The sequence below is a fragment of the Pezoporus flaviventris genome, unplaced genomic scaffold (genome assembly GCF_033815535.1).
Source record: "Pezoporus flaviventris isolate CSIRO_AGI_PZ_B2104156 unplaced genomic scaffold, CSIRO_AGI_Pfla_v1 ptg000002l, whole genome shotgun sequence".
Classification (NCBI taxonomy): domain Eukaryota; kingdom Metazoa; phylum Chordata; class Aves; order Psittaciformes; family Psittacidae; genus Pezoporus; species Pezoporus flaviventris.
Window position 1 is genome coordinate 63627021 of NW_026892550.1, and position 17513 is coordinate 63644533.

The 17513-nt window shown below is 37.6% G+C and overlaps 1 protein-coding gene across 1 annotated transcript in view; it reads left to right on the forward strand.

The window, feature by feature from the left end:
- Nucleotides 1–17513, forward strand: part of TBC1D9 (TBC1 domain family member 9) — a 50571-nt gene that overhangs the window by 17826 nt on the left and 15232 nt on the right. Inside the window, exons 3-12 of the mRNA XM_061441808.1 lie at nucleotides 2929–3047; nucleotides 4670–4898; nucleotides 5942–6203; nucleotides 7150–7357; nucleotides 10245–10451; nucleotides 12090–12263; nucleotides 12703–12853; nucleotides 14077–14291; nucleotides 16116–16233; nucleotides 17192–17477. Of these exons, the coding sequence (XP_061297792.1) occupies nucleotides 2929–3047; nucleotides 4670–4898; nucleotides 5942–6203; nucleotides 7150–7357; nucleotides 10245–10451; nucleotides 12090–12263; nucleotides 12703–12853; nucleotides 14077–14291; nucleotides 16116–16233; nucleotides 17192–17477 (1969 nt within the window). The remainder of the gene's footprint in view (nucleotides 1–2928; nucleotides 3048–4669; nucleotides 4899–5941; nucleotides 6204–7149; nucleotides 7358–10244; nucleotides 10452–12089; nucleotides 12264–12702; nucleotides 12854–14076; nucleotides 14292–16115; nucleotides 16234–17191; nucleotides 17478–17513) is intronic.

The window sequence follows — 17513 nt, forward strand, 5'->3', positions numbered from 1 at the left end:
TGGCAGCCAAAAATACTAGCTAATGAAGCTGTCAACTTCTTCTGGCCTATCAGTGCCCTCTTATCTGTGCCCATTCTCCCAGTAAAATTTGACATTCAGATTATTTGGATAATTTTTCTTCCAGACAAATCTTCTCCCTTGGAAAGGGAAGAAGATAAGGCACGGATGAAGATTGTCTTAAATCATGAATCGTAACCCTAATTAAAATTACTAAAGTAGTAAATGTATCTATCTGTGCTTCCATTTCTGTGGGGTGTTTCTTGAACTTTTACTCCCCTAACATGTAGTTGGTTGATTGGCTTAGTTATTTTTGTTAAATTATGTGACTGCACTAGCTTAGTCTCATGACCTGAGGGGAATAGTGTGGCTCTCACAAGGAGATAAAATTTTAAAGAGCAAATTGTTTATCAATGCAACCTTGAAGATGAGCAGCCCAGTGTTGCCTAAGGCTCTGTGCTGTGATTAGTTTATGAATTTGCAGCTAAGGCAATTCTTTCTGAACTGATCTAGGGTTGTTAGAATTATACAGGTTACCAAGGGATTTGGCTGCATTTAGCTATACAACTCTGATTTGTTGTGCATTGTACAGCTGTACCTCCCTGTTCCCTAGAGGTACACTGCTGGTTATTTGGTGCTTGTAATCCCTTATTTTTACAGAATTTGTCATGTTCTCCTCTGCCTTCCATAAAGCAATAGGTTCCATCCTCAGTAAGTAGCTTTACAGAATGACTGGAAGAAATGTGATTGTTCCCCTGTTCATTCATGTTGCATGACATTTGGTCTTGTTCTGTACAAGACTATTCAGAGGGTAAAAAATAATCCAAGGGGTTTTGTTTGCTCTAAAATTACTATTTCGTTTAAGATACCCAAGATTTGTTTATAATTCATTTTGGATGTGAATTTTCTTGGGTATTAACTCTACTGATCTAGGCTGTATGAGAATGCTAGTTGGTAGAGCTGAGGCTTTCAAGCTCTGTAGATGTTAACAGCACTTTCTGCTTTATAGATGGTGTCATGGGTTAGAGTTCTGAACTATACTGGAAAGATGTTATTGGTAAATTTTATAGAACGGTTTTAAGCATATTAATTTTGTAATTGTCTAGGAATCTAAAATGTTGTACTTGATCAGCCTTGCATGTTGTAATAGCCCTCCTGTGTCCCTCCCTGGTCTCGTAGTGCTCAGTTTAGGGGGAAGAATGATGGTACATGTAAACTGTGTTTGGAAATTAACAACTCTTTTTAGATCCTTTTCCACATATAAAATCAGTCATTCTTACTATGGCTCTGTGTGTTTTTCATGTATGGAACCATTAGTGTAGGTTTTTGTGGTAACAGTTGGTGCCTCCATAGGAGTTTCCAAATTTGTATTTCACATGTGAGAAAAAAAAAGAGCAACAGATTACCTTAAAGCATCAGGCTTGAAATGTTATTGCATACCTTGGAAAAAGTTTTCATAAAAGCCCATGTGCTTTGGTAACTAAAGCAAAGCTACAAGTTTTAGTTAGAGTGCTGTTGAGCCATAACTGTTTTCTCCTCCCTCTGCACAAATTGAGGCTCTGCCAGTTCACTCTTGAATCTGCCATTACTGGCAGCAATTTTAGGTTCTCTGAAGTGTTGCAGGTTCTCTTGCAGTGCATGCTGTTAACAGCAGCAGTTCAGGTTGACTGAATAATCATCTCAAGGAAGTATCTCCTTGGAAGAGAAGACTGGCCATGATAGCCTCATCAGCTGTCTCAAGTTAAGCCTTTCCTCAGTCACCAACTGAAACAATACTGAGATTACACTTCTCAGTGTGTTTGAAAGCATCTTTATATGAGTTTTTAGTTTAATTTTCTTCTCAGTCCTGTACTCGGTCACATTCCCTCCATACCTTCACCTCTTTACTTTAGACAAACTGACCCAGATATTAGAAACCTAACCTTGACACCCAGAGATGTTCCCATGTTGCTCGTGCTATTATTCCACCCCGCCGGTCAGGCAATTGCACCTTCTCATCCTCTCTCCAGCACCATGAATCATTTCCCCATTCAACTCTTCTGGTGCAGACCTCCATTAGCTCTCCAACTTCTGTTTAACACACTTACTAGTTACCTCCCTAAAGGTTGAGGAGAATAACTCAGTCTGCCAGGAATGTTGGCCAGCATTACACCATTTCAGCCATGGAGCACAGCATAAGCCAAGTGTACCATTTAGAGGAGGAGAAAGAGTGTTCAGTAGTCTACTGTATGTGTTGTAGCTATTTTCCCTTTTATTTCCTGCCAGTCCTGAAGGTTCTGTATTCCAGTGTAGTGGTTTAACTGTTAAATGCTGGGTTGTTTTTTTTTTTCACTTCCATGAAAGCCGGAGGTATTGCATAATTTACCTAAAAGGCCAATGATTGCAAAATGGTGAATGCTTCTAATATGCTAAGATAAGCAAAGATTTGCCAGTAGCAGAGTTAAAGACCTGTATTTTAGAACATCTCAGCAAAAGTGTTTTTTAATCCTGAGTGAACAAAGCAAAGAGAGATGGTCTAGTGTGAGGTGCCCCTGCCCGTGGCAGGGGGGTTGGAACTAGATGATCTTTAAGATCCTTTCCAGCCCAAACCATTCTATGATCTAGACGTGTGACAGTGCCTGTAGTGAAGCTGAAGAAGTTATTAGAAACAGCTTGTTGTATTTAACCTCTTTCTAATGGTTGCTTCATGTAAGCCCCTTTACTTTGCTGGGTTCTGTAGACATCAGTTAGCGGGTAGGTACCTTTACTTGCTAGCTCTTGAGTAAAATGAGTCAAATCTGTGGTTTGAACAAAAAGATCATAGAATCACACTGCATCTCCAGTTACTAGCGATTTTATTAGTCTTTTTTTTATGATTATGAGGACATTGATATTGATTAATTATTTGTGACTTCTGGTTGTTTTTTGTTTTTTTTTAATATATATATGCAGGTTGCTCAAGGAAAGAAATCACTGAACACTGGGAATGGCTTGAACAGAATTTGTTACAAACTCTTTCGATCTTTGAAAATGAGAATGACATAAATACATTTGTCAGAGGAAAAATACAGGTAGTTAAATATATTATTATAAATGTTGTTAATGATAAATGTGACTGTGGAAGGAAAACTGATCTGAATTCTAAATGAATTTAACCTGGTAGTCCCCAGGCTGCTCCATGCTTTTGAAAAAGAACTAGATTCTAAGTACTAATACTAAAATAAGTAAGGGAAACTGGGATTAGTGCAGTGTGATTAAAAAATATATATATATATAGTCATGGATTCAAACATTATATGTTCTAAAATTAATTGCACCATTGCTTTTGTCTTAAACTTCGACAGTTTTCTATGTAACTGCTTTTCCAGAGCAAAGATTTTATTTTATTTTTTCATGTACTCATCATAAAATGTCTCCTTACCCTCTTCTGTGTAGTTAAATTCTGTACTGTTGGTATTTGCACTTCACATAGGTTTTGGGGATTGCTGGTTGATTGATTTGTTAGTTTGGTTTTTTTTGTGTTGCTTTTTGTTTGTTTTGCCAGAATTTTTTTCTCCTATAGGTAGTAGCTATACTTGTAAAAAGCACATGCTAAGAATTACCTAAAAATTAATATTTTGGTGAAAGATTGATTAGAAGCAGAACTATTGTACATACTTTTTGTGTTTTCTAAGCATTGGCTTTATATCATTCCTCTATTAACATTTCATGTAGTAAGTCAACTGTCTTAAGAATCTCCTTAAGTTGTTTGTGTTTTACTAGTGAATCAGGTGTGAGGGCTGAGTATAATCATGGAAACACCTGATGTGAGAAGACATCTGTCTTGTGAAATATAATCTTTTAAGGAACTTGTTAAGGTTGAATAAATATTAAAAGTTAATGATGGTTCCCTGTCTTAATACTCTGCTTTCCATGTAAATATGGAGCAATTTGAAGACAAGAAGTCACTTTATAACTTTAATACAGAAGATTATAAAAGAGATTAGGAAAATAAGTGAATAGACTTCTGTTCTATGTGAATTTCTCTGTTCTATGTTCAGCATAGAACAGAGTAACCATAGTATTTGAGGTCTCAAAAGGCAGCTTTTCACCAGACTGCTGTCACTTCAAATTAGATTAAGGTCTCCTGAACGTGAAAGTGTGAATTATTTTTATATTTCTGCTAGTTAATCTAATAGGAGATACTTCTCTGTTTCTTCTTGTTCTTCTCTTTCATTCCAGGTCTACTGAGATAGGGTCATAAAAGTATTTGGTATTTTCTTGTATCAATCACGTATATTTTTTTCCTTTTGCTTTTTTCCTTAATTTTAGAAGAAAATTTTCTGGTGAAATCCTATATCTGTCTCTTCAGAGAGCATATATAGGTGGAAGGGGAAATATTACAAATCATGGGTGCTTAACAGAGTTGTCGGGAATGTTTGAGATAGGCTGGTTAATTTAAAGCAGGGTATTGGCAGGTGGTTGGTGTTTGGTTGCTTTTGACATAGGCATGGTAAGGACCAAGGTCATCAGACAGCCTTGAACAAAGTAAATAACTAAACAGAAGAATGAGCAGAAGAATAAAAGATAAGCAAAATTCTTTCTTGACATTGCAATAACTGTTCTGTCCTTTGACCCAGACAGCAGTGATAATAAGGATATCTGATACCCCATGGCAACTAATATTCTGTGTACTTCTTTCACTCTCTACCAGGGCATCATCGCTGAGTACAACAAAATCAATGGCATTAAGGAAGATGATGATACAGAAAAATTTAAGGAAGCCATAGTGAAATTTCACAAGCTGTTTGGGATGCCAGAAGAAGAGAAATTGGTGAACTACTACTCCTGCAGTTACTGGAAGGGGAAGGTTCCCCGTCAGGGCTGGGTGTATCTCAGCATTAATCACCTTTGCTTTTACTCTTTCCTCATGGGCAAGGAAGGTATGTTTTACAGTGGGCCAGTGGTCTGTGCATCTAAGAATTGTTAGGAATCTCCTGTGGTTTGTTCACCTACAGAACTGCTGAAGGGTGCAGTGATACGGCTGAGGAAAAGAGGAATAGGGAGCGATTCCCTAATTGTCATGCTGTTCCCTTATTTGTTTTGTATTTCTGAAAATAGTTCTTTGTAAAACAATACATGGGCATCATCTGGACGCATGGTTAACTTCAGAGACTGTGTCCAAAGGGATTAGAGATGAGATCACACCAGTTCTGGCTCCTTCTGCTCTTATACAGTCCTCCAGTACTACTCTGGCAGACTTTGAAAATCCCATATTGACTCGTATACAACTCCAGAGCATCACAAAGGGCTCAGAGTAGAACCAGGATCAACAACCTACATAGTATGGATGCAACCAGAGGGGGTTAATTCTAAGCGGTGTGGAAGGGAGCAAGTCTGCAGTATTTGGTTATGAGAAATGGATCAGTCCCAGGTCTTTCTATTTAGTTGTGTGGACATACCCTAGTGAATGACTTTTTTGGTTTTGTTTTTGCTTGTTGGGGGGGGGGGGGGGGGGTGACAAAAATAAACATAGATTTAGTCCCTGTTTTAAGGACAATGTTCTAACCTATAGTGGTGTTGGAAGAAAAGCCAAGGATCTGTCATTACTTTAATATTTGAAACTTTTTAATATGTAAAAATAATGCAGTCATGTCTGCTGGGTTTAGACTGTATTTCTTTGCTTCCACGGGAAAGAAGGATGTCAGAGTCTGAGCAGTATGTTGGCCCACCTAGCTTTGTAACACTTTTGTTTGGTCTTCACTACAAAAGTAAATGATACTTAAACTCTTTTATCTGCTGTTTCTCGGGTGATTGTATTTTGTTTGTACAAGCTGCATCTATTTATGCTGCCCTCCCAACTTTTTAAGTTGCAAGAAAATTTCAGCTAGATGTATTTTTGAGAAAGAGGAAGATAAAAACTTTTGAATATGCGATTTTTTTGTACTAACTATGTGTTTGTTGTTGTTTCTTTGCTTCTGTTCAGCAAAGTTGGTTATCCGCTGGGTTGATATCACTCAACTTGAGAAGAATGCCACACTGCTCTTCCCTGATATGATCAAAGTGAGCACAAGGTCAAGTGAACATTTCTTCTCAGTATTCCTTAATATCAGTGAGACATTTAAACTAATGGAACAGCTTGCCAATATAGCTATGCGACAGCTTTTGGACAACGAAGGATTTGAACAAGACAGGTCATTACCCAAACTGAAAAAGAAGTCCCCCAAAAAAGTATCTGCACTGAAACGGTAGGTAGCACTGGCTCTTAGTCATTTGTTTCTCCTCAGGCCTTTTACTTGCAGGATTTTGTTTTGCTGTCATTTACTGTTACTCCAAGAAGAATGATTGATTCCAGCAGTGGCAAAATGGAAATAACTATTTAAATACAATTATTTGGTCTCCTGTTGAAATAGGAGAGGGAAAACATTTGAACATGCTGCAAAAATGAAACTAACATATTTGAGCCAAGTTCTTCTTTATTCAGAGGCTCATTAATGTATCTCTTGACACTGGCTGTATTAGGCATCTGTTGTGAGGCCTTTTGGGTTACTAAGGGAAGGTAATAAAATGACTTAAGTGCTGTTAGAAATGTGCCTAACATTCATACTTGGTCCTATAACTGGAGTTGAAAAATTACTCTAGATGGCGAGTTCTATCTAGAACTTACTTTTTAGGTAACAGAGATGGAAAAAAATGACATAAAATTATAAAGAATAAGAAATTATCTGGAAAATCTTTCTGCTTCTTCTGTAGATGTCATGTGCAATTTGATAATTTCTTGTTATTTTTTTTCATTATTTTATGTTGATCATGTTAGCAGCCCATACAGAATTGATCATAGAATCATAGATGGTAATTGACATGTAACCATTGTAACAACGTAACCATTGTTTATGTTTCTCGTTACTTAGTGACATCAACATGCATCATGTCATGCATTATATTACTTAGGTTTGTCTTTCTGACTGTTAGAGTTTTGCACTGAATGTGTTATCAAGACTAAGTCTTGAAATTGTTAACAAACTCTAGCCCACAGGATTCCATCATGTTAATAAATAAGTCTCAAAGAAGCATTTTTGGTGTGGTATTACACGGGGTCATGTGTTATTTAATAATAAAATCACTGTATATAAACTCAGAAAGTACGGATTATGTATTTCTTAAAACAAGAAAAGTTTTGTGGGTTTGTTTTAGGGATCTTGATGCCAGAGCAAAGAGTGAGAGATACCGTGCGTTGTTCCGACTTCCTAAGGATGAGAAATTAGATGGACACACAGACTGTACTCTCTGGACTCCATTCAACAAAATGCATATTTTGGGGCAGATGTTTGTTTCTACAAACTACATTTGCTTTACTAGCAAAGAGGAGAACTTGTGCAGCCTTATTATCCCTCTTCGAGAGGTAAATACCCGTATTTGTAAATTTATAGGGCAATATGTTATTGGAAATTGCATCCTATCTTTGATGTTTGCAGAAAAACCTGTTTTCATCCCTTTAATCTCTTGTGAGTGTACTATTCTGATGTGTTCTAAGTAATATTTAATGACGTGGTATCTTAAAAGTTCCTACTACTAAAATACACAGGGAGTTTTCTGTCGGTTTTTACAAACCTTGCGAGTTCTTCCCTTCCATAATTCTGATTTATAGCCCCATGGTATGTTTTTTGTGCCTCATAGGGAGGGATGGGCAGTAAAACTTCCTAGATTGGTGAGTGGAATTTCTGTTAAAGAATCTGTCAGGTAAGATATGTTTTTGTGAGGTGTGAGGAGATTCATCACCATAAAGATTTAAATTTTCTTCACACAGACTTGCAGTCATTTATTCCTGTGCATGGAAAATGTCTGTCAGCATTTTATAGATCAGTGTGCTTCCCTTTTTAAAGCTGAGTGCTTAAAGCAGATGTTCAGTAAAAAGGACCTGAGCTTAATGCAATTAAAGAAATTATGTTGGAGAAGTTTTTTTATGATTGACTTGAATTGCGGGTTAATGGAAAAAGCTGTGAAGTCTTGGAAATAATAGCAAAGCTGATGTAACCAAGGACAGATTGTCATGACTGGAGAACCACGGAATATTTGAAGGCATGTATTTCCTCCCACAAATCATAAAGAGTGGAAACAAATGGTATTTGCTTGGAAACTTTGAAGTACACCTTCTTCACAGTGTGTTGCAGTGACTTTTGATTATTTGAGAAGAGGCATTTGATGATGGTTGCACTGTTTGTCTGGAACTCCCAGGGAAGAATGATCCTCTAGGTTGAGTGATGGAAGAAGAGAACAAAGTCTGTGTTTGTCAGGACCTCTTTTCCTGGATGTGTATTCAGCAACTGATCAGTACCCTTAATAATTGAAGGGAAGCTTTCTATTTAATTAAAGCTTTGGGTCAGACCCTAACCTAATTCCAATATTCTGTGATAGCCTGAACATGTTATGACTGAGACAATGACGAAGCATTGATTCAGAAATGATGATCAGGAAAGCAGATTTTTCGGTGGCTGACTGCACTGCTTACTGCACCCAGTAGGTGCAGTTTTCAAGATCAGTACTTCAGATATGTGTGTGTGTTTACTTGAATAGGAAATAAGTGAATATTAGCTCTCATTATAGCAGGGCATGCCTGCTGGAATGCCTGTCCTGTGCCTCTAGAATTTGTGTCGTGAGCTGATTATGTTCAAACAGTTTATGTGGAACTGAAAAATTACATAGGAACACTTTTTAGCTAATTTTAATATGCTATTAGTGAATGTCCTTTAAGTTAATGAGTAATTAGTTAATCAGTAACTTAATCAGTAAGCTTCCTTTGGACCCTGAAAATAAGTTGGGGAAATGAGTTAAAAATAAAAGCATGTAATTGGTAAATTAGATTATAGCACTTCAAAAGTAGTTTTGTGCAACTGAAGTATGAAATTCTGAAAAACTGAAGTATGAAATTGCTGTTAAGAGTGTGTGCAAAGTAGCAAAGATTTTCTTTCCTTTGATTCCTCCTAGACATCAGGAATTCTTTGCAAATTGCATTTGGCAGATTTGTGCATGTTATAAAGACTGTTGGCTGTAAATTGTCTCCAGGCAGGTACTGTGGTTCTGTAGCAGTAAAGTAGTCCTCCAAGAAAGACTGTATGTATTCAAACTAATAAATTTGTAGTTAACAGAAAAATAAAAGGAAGGTTGAAGGATAGAGAAGTGTTTTAACACCTAAGCCGTGTACTACAGTCTTTAAATACATCTTCAAAGAAAATGTGTGAAAAATGGTTATCCTATCTTTTTAGCTAGAGAAATACTAATACTTAGTATGAATTAATTAGCGTTATAATTAATTAAAGCACTAATGTCTTACCATTGATCTCTATCTTTAAAAGAGTGAAAAAAAAAGGAGCAAAAGTAAAGGTGCTAAGAAACTGAAATGTGCCCTTTTCTATCTTGAAGGGAATAAACCAGTTTTCATTGCCTAGGAAATTGTTTAAAGTCATAAAAGCAGTGGTTAAGAGTACTTACAGTTGTGATTTGTTCAATGTATGAATGGCACAAACTTGATTGGTTTATTTGTTCTTAATAATTGATAATGTTTGGAACACACACTATATAACTTCTCCCTGAGATTTCTTTGTGTTAATGTGCTTTACCAAAAGCTCAGGGATCTAGTGCCTTGTGCTCAGTAGTAGATTGTGGTGTGAGTACTGTTTACAGCCTGGAGTTCAGTTAGGTTAGAGACTGTTACCACTAATAACGGAAGGCCAAACAGAAACCTCCACCTCCCAGGGTTAGATGTCTTCCTTTGTAAGGAATGTTTCCCTTTGTTGCAGGTTTTTGTGTACTGTGAAAATACAGTTGCAGTAAAAGTTGTTACCAGAGTATGTACTTATAATATAGTAGAATAGGCATGTTATCTTGCATGCATTGTCAGTAAAAAGTAAGCAAAAGTCTTTGATTCATCCTGTACTGGTATAGGAGAGCAGGAAAGTGGTTCCAAGGTCCTACAAAAGAGCCCGTAGATCTGTATCCCACCAAAGTAATTGTCTGTTACTGATTCTTGAAAAATAAAGACAGGAAAATAAACTAAGCAGTGCAAAGGAGTCTTGCTGGAAAATGCACTAAAGCCAGTTGTTTGTGGGATGAGACCCTTCATCTTTCAGACTTGTATGTCTTTGTATCCTAATCTTGTTTTCCTGCAGAGGGATGTCTGTAGTGGTTCGACATAAGGGGGGAAGGTGTTATGGGTTTATTGTATTAAGATGGATTCTTAGACCAAGCAACCTGATTAAATATCTTAAACTGTAGGTACTCTTTCTCCCTAGGTGACGATAGTGGAAAAGGCAGACAGCTCCAGTGTGTTGCCCAGTCCATTATCAATCAGCACAAAAAACAGAATGACATTCCTCTTTGCCAACTTGAAAGACAGAGACTTTCTTGTGCAGAGAATCTCAGACTTTCTGCAACAAACCACTTCAAAAATATACCTGGAGAAAAATATTTCTGGAAGCTATATGAGCTCAGATGATGAGGTATGTAGAGGAGCATGAATTGTTTACTAGAAGAAGGGGACTGTAACTGGTGTGGGGAAAGAAAAGCCAGGAAAAAACCTTGTAAGTTTTTGTGAAGCTAAACCTCTGTACAGAGAAACGTTCCCTCTTTTGTTTTAACACCTTTAGCTTCCTTAAGCTGAACAGTTAAATGACAGCTAGGATATCTACTTTTTTTCATGTAGGACTTGAGAGAAATCACCGTTGCTGTGGAGGAGCTACTGTTAATTCCTGCTACCATGTTCTGGAATGACAGTGTATTTTGTTGAAAATGTCGTAGTTAAGTAACCGGTTAATTGAATAATATTGTTTGACTTGTCCAAATCAAAATGTAATTGTGGAATTTTAATAATTTGAAGAAATTACCAGTTGACTCAAAATTCCTGTTATTCAGGACTTCAGCTGCTAAATCTTACTGAGCTGAGCAAGTCTGCATTTGCACTGCTAGTGAACTTTGGAACATTTGAACTAACAAAAAAAAACCCAAAACAACCCTCACCTAGAATTCAGGTGGCCCTATTCTGAACCAAATCCCTGTTTACCTAGGCAAAGTAAGTGGTTCTTAAAAGATATGATTAGATAAACTTTACTCAGGCACCTTGAATATCATGGCGTCTACTGAATTCCTAGGTTTTATGTATGAAAATATGCTTCATATTCCAACCTCATCAGATCTGTTAAAATCAACAAAGTTTAGTAGTTCAGATCTCAAAGCAGAAAAGGCTTTGGTGGTGTATCATTTCACATTCCAAATCTGTACTAAGCCATACCTTAGTCTTGTACCAATTAGCCCTACCCTGTTTGCCATGTAAATCTTAAAAGTCAGTTTTTTACTTGCTTTGTTGATGGTGAGGTATAATTAGTGTGCAGGTGTAGCTGTATACTAGAGCACGTATGCGTATGTGTATAATACTGAAACTTTGTCTTGTCTTTTTGCCGTAAATGGATCTGTGCATTCTACCTACTGAATTATAAACACAATTTAATAATTGCAAGCATTGTTATTAAATTAATAATATGACTACATATCTAGACATGCATGGCTACTAATTTCAATTTCAGGCATTTGGTGTGAACTGCCATATGAAATCTTACTGTGATAAATTTTCAAAGCTGTTTGAGAAGTTAGAAAATCCTTTTTCTTCAAAATATTTTTCTTTCAAATCACAGTCTGTCAGTGTTGAATTTTCAATAGAACTTTTAAGTGAGGGGAACAAAATATTTTGTGTATGTCTGTGTACACACATATAAAAATGTTCTTTTTAAATCTTTAAATATTTAATGGTCAAGGAACCATCTGGGGATTCAACAGTCCTGTGGTGTTGACAGGAGACTAAGGGAGCTGCCTTAATGCCCAGGGCTGCTTAAAGTTAACACTTTAAATTCTAATGATAGGATTTGATTACTTTTCCAGGGCAAGGGGGCACTGAGAAACTGGAAACAATTTAATTATTCTATATTGGTTTAATTTCTGCTGTCATATGTTGTGAATGTACCTGGGTGATTTAATTTGCTCAGGTTTTGTTAGCTGTTAGCATTATAAATTTTGAAGTATAATGAAAAGTCTAGAATCTGGCTCAAGCCCCATGTCTTGTTATTGCTTGTGACTGCTTTCTGCAGGTGTTTACAAGATCATCAAGTAGTGTTATTTCTGCCAGCCCTCATAAAAGCCTCAGCTCTGAGTCTGAGGGAGAGCGACAGTTCAACCTCAATGACAATGGCATTCCAACAGCAACTCAAGCTTTAATGACAATGTATCGGCGGAGGTCACCCGAGGAGTTCAACCCCAAGCTGGTAAAATACACCTTGGAGTGTGTACCTGACTGAAAAAGTTGTTAAATCATGTGGTGTTTAAAATCCATGTTTCTAATGTGGAAGCATTCTGCCACAGACAGCTTAAGAGGCAGCAGTTTTCACAGAAATGTTGAACATGCTGTCATTTTACCAGTACAACCAATTTTGCTACATAAGAAAAGCAAAGTTGGATATAAATCAGGGAGAGGTTTTAGGCCTGCTCTTAAGTACAACTGCTTCTTCTTTTAACAGTAAGGTCTACTGGGTTAGAAACTAAGAAATGGGAGGAGGCAGCCCATTAAAAGGAGAATCGGACTGTAGCCAAGTTATTTCTTGCTCACTTGGGAAGTTAGGACATTGCAGGCTTTTTAGCGCTTAGCATTTCAGTGGGGCAGAGTGTTAGAAGCTGCATCTTTATGCTTGCCTTTTTTGCTCTTAGGCTAAAGAGTTTTTGAAGGAACAGGCCTGGAAAATTCACTTTGCTGAATATGGCCAAGGAGTTTGTATGTATCGCACAGAGAAAACCAGAGATCTTGTGCTGAAGGGCATTCCAGAAAGCATGAGAGGAGAACTTTGGCTACTGTTTTCAGGCAAGTATTCATTTGAAATGAGACTGGGATATAAGTAAAAGTGAGTTAAAAAAGGATTTCAAAGATGCAGATGGCAAGTGTCTAAAAATATTTGGAGCAAGCAAAGCTGTGATAGTTAACAGACAGCTGACTGGATTAGACAAGATCTGTTTAGGCCAGTAAATACCCTATCTCAAACACAGAAATTAGGGAAGAATATAAAAAAGCAGAACACACACCCTGTTACCAGAAGTCAGCAGTCTGGGGGCCTCTAGATGTTTGACAACCACCAGCAGGACTACTTCCCATGTATTAAATCATTTCTGAATCCAGTTAAGCTTTTGGCCATCACAGCAAGTTATTGCAAGGAATTCCAAAGTCTAAGCATGTTGCATGGAGCTGCTATCTTTATTTAAATAATTTTCTAATAATTTTTTAATTTTTTTTCCTAAGAATGCATGTCTTTGTATGTGTTCTCTTTGCTGCTGGGCATTAAACAAATGTTTTCAGCAAATATACACAGGAATGCACAGAGCTGTCCTATGTCTAATTAACAGCTAGTTTGGACCAGTTTTCATGGTGTATGTATAATTAGTGTTTTCTGTATGCACTGCTTTCTGCTGCTGACACTTGATTTCCTTTGCTGCTGAGATTTTAATTTCCAGAGAAGTTTTAAAGTCAGCAGTGAAATCTCATGACAGCTCTGACAGCATTGCTGAGACAGGCTGAGTGCCCTGCTCAAGGTGACGGAGTCATTTTCAGAAGCAGGAATAGAGCTCAGGAGTTTGTCTTTTTCTCTTTGGCTGAGATATCATACTTTCTGCAACCAAGCATTAATATACTCTCTCCTCAGGGTGAGTAGCTTTCTCAGAGGCATATTTTGAATTATGTAGGATAATCACACTCACAGCCAGCTGCAGAGAGAGCTCATGATACTGTGTGACTACACAGCTGGTTTGTTCTTCACGCCTTCTGTTTCATTCTAGCAGAAAGAGAGAGGAGCTTTATATTTTATTTTTTTTTTAAATGCCTTGAGGAAAAGACAAGAAGGGGTAGCATCTCAATTACCTAAGCATGTCAGGTTGGTTTTTAATCAGCTGTAGAAAAATAACATTTTATATTTGCTTTCAAAGTGCTTGTTGGTGGCATCCAAGATAAAGGGTAGCAGGAGATTGTTGTATTGGGATACTGTATCTGCTAACCTTTGCTTTCTTCTCGTTTTAATACTGTTGTCTCACTCCTAGGAGCCATTAATGAAATGGCCACTCATCCCGGCTATTATGAGGACCTGGTGGAGAAATCAATGGGGAAGTATAATCTTGCTACAGAAGAGATAGAGAGGGATCTGCACCGCTCCCTTCCAGAACACCCTGCATTCCAGAATGAGATGGGTATTGCTGCTCTAAGGAGAGTCTTGACAGCTTATGCTTTTAGAAATCCAAACATAGGATATTGTCAGGTAATTGAAATACCTTGGCACTCCTTCAGTTTCTGGAATTCCAGTTACTTCCTTGTACTCCCGTTTCTTCAGCCGTGTACATGAGTATTGGCTGTGTAAAGTACACAGATGCATACATGTATAATACGGTGAGGGAGAGCCTCAGTGCTGCCAAATTACAGTCATGCTGAGGTCAGAGGAATTTGACACAAGGACCTACTCCTAACAAAAGTATTAGCAGCTCATGCTGAGATGTGCATTGTTTTCTGTAAGCATATTTTCTGCCCATTAATCTAGAGACTGGACAGAGGTTGGCAACAGAGCTGTCCTGAAGTGCGTCTACAGAAAATGACAAATGAACACTTTCTTTTAAGTAGAAAAAAACCTCCAGCTTTAATTGTTTGACCTTAAATTTTTACCTACTTATTTAACGTATTAATTGTAATAACCCTCCAGAACCTCCTTTATTTTATTTTTTTTTTTTTAAATTATGCTATTCAGTCATTCAGAACAAAACCCCAGAAGGTATCTTGTCCTTGTGCTTTGCAACCATTTATCAGTAGTTAGTGCTGAGCAGTGCATGCCTTTGGAGTCCTTATGCCTGTGATTCTGGTCACATTAGTTACTGGTCCTAAATCGTTCTTTCTTGCTATGTAACTTTGAGTTATTGCATGGGCTCCTTTTTCGCCTTCCTACCTATTTTTTCAAAATGGAATCTTGAATTCATGAGCCTGATTAATGTCCTGAATGTTAAGACTCCCAGGTACAACACCAGTAAGTGAAAGTGCAAGCAATTCCAACAGATACCATCATAAATTATTTAATAACATGTACAATATTAAGTAATAACTACAATAACTTTTTGTAAAGGTTGTTTAACAGGAGCAGTAGAAAGACACTGTGATTCTGGTTCCTAAAGCTGTCGCAGTAGTTGAGACTTGGTCCGTGGCATTCAGAATGCTGATTCACAGTTACAGTGACAATTTAGGAGCTGAAAGGAACAGCATAGACTTTGGCAGAGTTTCAGCATTGTTCCAAGTTTCAGTTGAAACCTTAGTTACTATTTCAAACAGGTACTGATGAAGCTGGAGTCTTAAAATGTTACAGGATCTGAAATGAGCAGCTAATTCCTTGGAATGCAAACTGAGGAAAATGGTACTGAAACGCTTCATTTCTTCAGACTAGCAGAGGTCTAGTCAAAAGCTGTAAGTGAACAATTCAGAGGTCACTGTACAATGCGGTGACATTTGAAATGGAGTGGAACAGGCCATAAGAAACTGTTATGCACACAAACATGGAGAGTGAGCAACAGCAAGAGGCTTCTGTTTCACTGTACTCTCATTATTCATGACTGACACTATTACAGGCATTTGCCTGAGCTCACAGATGCTGTCTCTCGACTTTTTCATATGAGCAGAGAGCATAGGGAGTGCAGACTGCCTCTGTAAGGAGTGGTACGGCAGTGGCCAACATTAATGCTGTAGGAGGTATTTTGTCTGCATCAGACCCAGATTCCCCAAGAGCACTTATTGGCAGAATATCAGTAGCAGCGTAACTGGATGCTTGCAGGCCTGTTAGGCCCTTTATTGTAAAAAGAAATCTTGATTATTTTTTTTTTCTGAAAAAAAAAGTCTTAACAATATTTTGTGGTTTATTTGAGACTTTTTTTAAGCCTTCCTTTGAGCACTTACGAAACACTGCTTTTTTAGAGGAAGATACGTGAACAATTTGGAGTCTGCAAGGGGAGATGTAGCTGGTTTCTTAACCGTAGTAACTACTTATCTGCCCAGTTACTATGCTAGGTACCAATAAATGGGTCTAGTAATTTTTATTTCTTTCTTTTAGGCTATGAATATTGTCACTTCAGTGCTCCTCCTTTATGCAAAAGAGGAGGAGGCTTTTTGGTTGCTGGTGGCTCTGTGTGAGCGTATGTTGCCTGACTACTACAACACAAGAGTTGTTGGTATGTTATGGGGAAATTTGCTAAAATTACAGTACAAAAATTAACCAAATTAATTGGTGGTATTGGTACTGAAACAAGCGTATGGGTAGAGGTATGTGTGGCATAGACACAACTGTGAATGCTAGTGGCAAGACAGTTTTCTCAGGAGTATAGAAGCAAGTCCAGAAACAGGTACTGTGATATTCAGTAGTTTTTTCACTTATGATTAGATGGAATTCTGAAGTGGGCTTAAAGTGAATTAAAAAAAAGAGATGGGAGGCTAAAATTTGAATTTTGGGTGATCTGATTATCTAGTTAAAGTAAGGTGGAAACAGGAGCTTTGGCAATTTGCAGTACAAGTCTTTGCCCATTTTCTCTCTGGTTGAAAGGGTGCAAGTATCTGAAAGCTGTTGTTGTTAGATGACGGTTTCCTTGTGTATGTGGAAGTGAATGGCCCTTCAGTTTATCATGGAAATAGTCTTTGCTGTAGCTCACAAATGCTTGAGATCCTCATTCAGCCTTAGAAGTTATTCTTCCTGGCTTGCTTAAGACACTGATGTTACGGTGTAGGTATGTTTCTCTTGAAACCAATCCGAACTCCTTCACAGTCACCCTGGCCTCCACCAAGAGGTGATGCTGAGAAGTTTTATTCTAATTAGTAATATTAAGTACTAAGCCATCACATAACTTCTGTAGGTGCTGGACCCCAGTGACCCTGTTAGCTCTTATGAAATGTATAATTAAAACAAAACTTACTACGGTTCAAATGGTATTTCTAGCTCAGTAGTGGAATAGAATCTGTTTGTTGTTTATCTGCAAGTGAGAAAATGTGTGTAAGCATCATGTAGAATACTCTTAGGTTTTGTATTTATGTTTCCATGTAGAGAGAATGTATGTGTATATACTTTTCTCCCCTCAATGATGATGTGGTCAGTTGCTCCTGTATTAATCGACATCCAACCTCATTTATTTTCAACAGGAGCATTGGTGGATCAGGGTGTCTTTGAAGAGTTGGCGCGTGACTATGTTCCACAGCTTTATGACTGCATGCAGGACTTGGGTGTAATATCCACCATTTCCCTGTCCTGGTTCCTCACTCTTTTCCTCAGTGTAATGCCATTTGAAAGTGCAGTGGTGGTTGTGGATTGTTTCTTCTGTGAAGGAATAAAGGTGATATTTCAGTTAGCGCTCGCTGTCCTCGATGCTAATGTAGACAAGCTGCTTAACTGTAAAGATGATGGAGAAGCCATGACAGTCTTGGGAAGGTATTTATTACAGAAAATAAAGTGTCTTTCTTTTAC